This window comes from Geospiza fortis, unplaced genomic scaffold, assembly GCF_000277835.1.
Source record: "Geospiza fortis unplaced genomic scaffold, GeoFor_1.0 scaffold284, whole genome shotgun sequence".
NCBI lineage: Eukaryota > Metazoa > Chordata > Aves > Passeriformes > Thraupidae > Geospiza > Geospiza fortis.
The window spans coordinates 445,376-449,776 of NW_005054508.1; the positions used below are offsets into that span (position 1 = coordinate 445,376).

Genomic DNA, 4,401 nt, shown 5'->3' on the forward strand with positions numbered 1-4,401 from the left:
CCCCCGGGCGACCCACGGAGCGGCCAGACAGACGGACGCGACAGGCTCCGGCCCCGCCGGAGCGAAGGTTGTTTCTCAAGGGAACTTCTCCTCAGCGACTCCTTGCAGTACGTTACTGTGATGTGAATACTCGAGCTGGCACTTAGCTGTACATAGCGCCGCGGCTTCCCGGGACTGCCTTCGAACGAGTTATCTCGCGTTTTCCCCGCGCCCCGGCCGCGGCCGTGCCTTTGTACACACTGGGTTTTCCCGTTCTGCCTCGAAGGGACGCCGCCGAGGGCGTGCGAGCGAATAAACGCTGTAAATTCACCCCGAGCTCCCTCCAGGGCCTGCCCGGGGAGGAGAGATGGGCCGGGGGGCTCGTCCCCAGCGTCCCACGGGGATGGGATGGGTTGGCACTGCTCATCCAGCCGCTTTTTCGGGATTGCCTGGTCGCCGCTGATGCCCTCTGGAGGAGAGGGAGCGCGGCTGGGGCTCTGGGAAGGGCTCCTGGCAGCAGAATCCCTGTCCCTGGCTCTGGGAGGGAGGAGGGAGTGAGGGATCGCTCCCGGACCGAGCACGGGTGCTGCCGATCTCGAGCTTGCTCCATGCACAATAAAGATTTATTTTTCCCTTCACTTTATGGTTGTTCCTGCGGCTCTTCAGCATTTTGGGATGGCTTGGAGGGAGGGAAAGCTGCGAGCACAGGTTTTTCCCCCATCCCTGTTTCAGGTGGGGAGCTTGGGGCTGCAGGTGCATCCCTGCAACCTGGGGAAGGGGTTTGGAGTGCAAAACCTTCCCTGGACACCCCAAAAGCGCTTTGCAGCCCAATGCCAAAGCCAGCACATCCCTGTGAGGCTCCAGGGGTAAGGTATAGGGGAGCATCCCTCAAATGCTGCCTGCTCGTGGGTGTTTGGTGCCTTTGGGGTTGGTGCTGCTTCTTTAGGGCATTAAATTCCCTGGAGAACATGGGGTTGTGGAATAGCAGCCCCACTGCAGCTCTGGCTGAACCAAGGAAATGTAAAGGAGAGAGAAGAGCCCCAGGGAATGATCATTCCCAGCTTCCTTCCAGCTCTGGAACTGGCTGAGAACAACCCAAACTGCCCCAAACTGGAGGGTGAAACACTGATGGTCCTTAAACCACCTGAACCCACCCTTAAAGTCTCTCTGGAGCAGCTTTTACTGGAGTCACATCATGAACTGGGGCTTGAAGCAGCCTCTGCTAGAGTTTCTGACTCAGAGCCTGGAGTTTAGTGCTTGAATCATCATTCCAGGATGTGAAAATTAAAAAATAAAATAAATAAATAAATGTGGTTTAAAGTACTTTTTAAAATAATTCTTTAAAAATTAAAAAAATATTACACAACATACATAATAATAGAATTATTTTATTGTCATAATAACGTTATGGCCACTAAGAGTCAGTGGCACTGAAGGGACCTGGCTGTGAAAAACTGAAGGGACCTGGCTAAGAGAAGGATCAGGAACTGTTCAGATGGGTTCAAATCTGCCATGAACAGCGCCCTATTTTATCCCCAGCACATTTAAACCACTGTCATTAGGGTTAGGGCTTTTTCTCCAGAGAGTGAGAGGGACCAGCACAGCTTTGACACCTCTGCAGGCAGGGAAAAATACCCATGTGGGGCATTAAATACCATTTCTTGTCCTCTTGGGCACATCTTTGTTGTCCATCCTCTTTTGTTTTGTTCAGGTTGGCCACCTCCAAACCTGTCCTTGCTTCTTGTGCTTTGATATTCTTCACTTTCTCAGCTTGAAGAAGATAAGAAAGAGCATTTTTAGCAGCCATTCTGAGGCAAGAGGGGCTCAGCTCAGCCCTGGTTGCATCTGTGTCCCTTGCTCTGTGCCCAGCAGGATGGATGCTACCACAGACATCTCCAGAATCATTAATTTCATGGATGGATTCCACAAAAACAATGGTTTTGATGGGTTTTATCCCCTCCTTTCCTCCCTTACCACATCTGCAGTCAGGATCTCTTCCCATTCCTGCCCCTTTCGGACTCTCAGGGTTTGTTCTTTAGGTAAATCCAAGAAGCTGGATTTAGTAAATCCAAGAAATTTGATATAGTAACATCTCTTAGGAAAAAAAAAATCATGAGAATATGACCCTGTGTGTGTTAAGATTAAACAAAAGCTGTTCTTGAAGGGAGGGATTTCAGCCTTCCCCTGGCCCTGAGCATCATTCTGTCCCCAAAAACCTGAACCCACTCGAGGTCTGCATCATCCTGGGAAGTCAAACACTGCTCCAGCAGCTGAGAAATGGGGATAAACATTTCCCTGAGCCCTGGAGATATGGTCACAGCGAGGCAGAAGCAAAGGCTGCTGTGTCTCCCTTTCCCAGGGCGGCAGTGGCATTCCCTGGGGAATGGGCAGGTGACATCACCAAGGTCCCTCCTGGATCCTTCCCCACAGTGACAGATCCTCCTTATCAGAAATTGCCTGAACGAATTCCTTGCCAGCCCCAAACCAACCCAACAACAACAACAACAACAACAAAAAAAAGGCCCGTGGGAAGTAGAAAATACAAAACTTGGGAAAAAATGGAATGTGTGGAGCCTCTGAGTCTGGCCTGGCTGGTGTGTCCTGTCTGGGTCTCCTGCTCTGATCCAGAGGGAAGGCAGGGAGAAACCCCAGCCCTCAGCTCCTGACACACAAAGCAGTGACCCCAGCTGGGAAAGGCATCTCAGGATGCACTTCCCCACCAGTCCAATTGAATTTTTTCCCACCAAAAATACAGGAAAGCCCCCTTTTTTCCTAAGCAAGAAGAGAGTCAATAAAAGCAGCAGGTTTTGCTGGAAGGAGAGCTTTGGCACCTCTGGTGTGCTCCCTGCTCCTGCTTTTAGGGCTGGAAGAGCTTCAAAAAAGCTCTGTGAAGTTCAATATTAACATTTATAATCATAGAAATCTGTAAAGCAGCTTAATGATGCTGGCTGAGCCCAACCTCTCTGTCCCCAGGCTTGGTGGGACCAACACTTTCATTCCTTTAACGCTCCTGCTCAACCCCAGCCTTGTCCCAGGGCATTTGTGGGGATTTTAAAGGAGGTTTATCCATGCAAGGTGATTTTCCTCAGTCAAGGCAAGGTAATATTACAATGGCTTCTGCTGGACAGGGACACCTTCCATCATCCCAGGGTGCTCCAAGCTGCCCTTGGGCACTGCCAGGGATCCAGGGGCAGCCCCAGCTGCTCTGGGCACCCTGTGCAGGGAACAATTCCTTCCCAAAATCCCATCCAGCCCTGCCAGCTGTCAGTTTGAAGCCATTCCCACTCATCCTATCACTCCAAAGTCCCTCTCCAGCTTTCCTGGAGCACTTTTAGGTGCTAGAAGCAGCTCTGGGGTCTTTCAGCCCTTTCTGGACTCTTCCTCTGCACCTCTGAGATAAAAATTCTAAAGCATCCCAGGATTCCAGTGGCTACATAAACATGGATGGTTTGAAGGGAAAATTGGATCTCTCCACGGTTTTCCTGAACTGATTTTCCTGCACTGTGGATGCAGAATCCATGGAAGTGGATCAGCAGAAGTCCCCCCTCTGCTGCACTCGGGGACAGTCTGGCACAAAGGAATTAAACTTCCAAGGAGGGAGGCCGGGACAATGATTGCTGTCATTTGGGGAGATTTCAGGGAAGCAAATCCCATTTCCTTCTCATTTTCTTCCTAAGATCTTTCAGGAACCACTTCCACCCCAAGCTGCTGCACAGAAATTCCCTTTTTATTTTTTAATAATTATTTACAGCCGATGCTCACACCCTCCTCTCTCCCGCTGATCTCCACACGACATTTAAAACCAAACGCCCCTAAAAACCCTCGTGTGAGGAATGAAACCTCACACGGAGCAAGAGAGGGTTACAAAACCCCTTAAATCTCCCCGCAGGCATTAAAAGGGAAAAATCCCTTTTGTTTTATCCCCTCCCCTCCTGACACAGAGCAGAATCCTGCCCCTCTCGGCTCGGGAAGATGAAACACAGGCAGCAGGTGGAAACCTTTGTGGCTGTAAGGCAACACGCAAAGCTTTGGGGTGGCTTTGGGGTTTGTTTTCCCCTTTATTTGGGGCCGCTTGTTTTTTGGGAGAAGGGAGTTCCCCCAGCTGCTGGAGCTGCTCTTTGTCCCGAGCCTTTCAACTGCGGGCAAACCTTGATCTCCCTCGGGAGGGGAAGCGGAGCATCCAGGTGGTCCAGGTGTGGGATCCCCATGCCCTGCGCTCCTTCAAACGCATCCCCGCTAATCCGAAGGGATGTTTATTCCTTTTTTTTTCCCTTCTTTTTTCCCCCCTTCTCTCAAGCGGCTTTGTTTCCCCTCCCTCAGTGCCGGACTTGTGTCCCTAATTAACACCTTAAGAGGGGGTGAGGATAACCGGGATATTTAGGAGGGCACTTGTGGGCAGAGCTCCTAATCCAGCCCGGCGGA

At 51.0% G+C, this 4,401-nt stretch overlaps 1 protein-coding gene across 1 annotated transcript in view; it reads left to right on the forward strand.

Annotated features, from left to right (window-relative positions):
* Window positions 1–2,840, forward strand: part of DKK1 (dickkopf WNT signaling pathway inhibitor 1) — a 4,898-nt gene extending 2,058 nt beyond the window's left edge. The window contains exon 4 of the mRNA XM_031063500.1: window positions 2,784–2,840. Within this exon, the coding sequence (XP_030919360.1) occupies window positions 2,784–2,840 (57 nt within the window). The remainder of the gene's footprint in view (window positions 1–2,783) is intronic.
* Window positions 2,841–4,401: the final 1,561 nt, after the last annotated feature.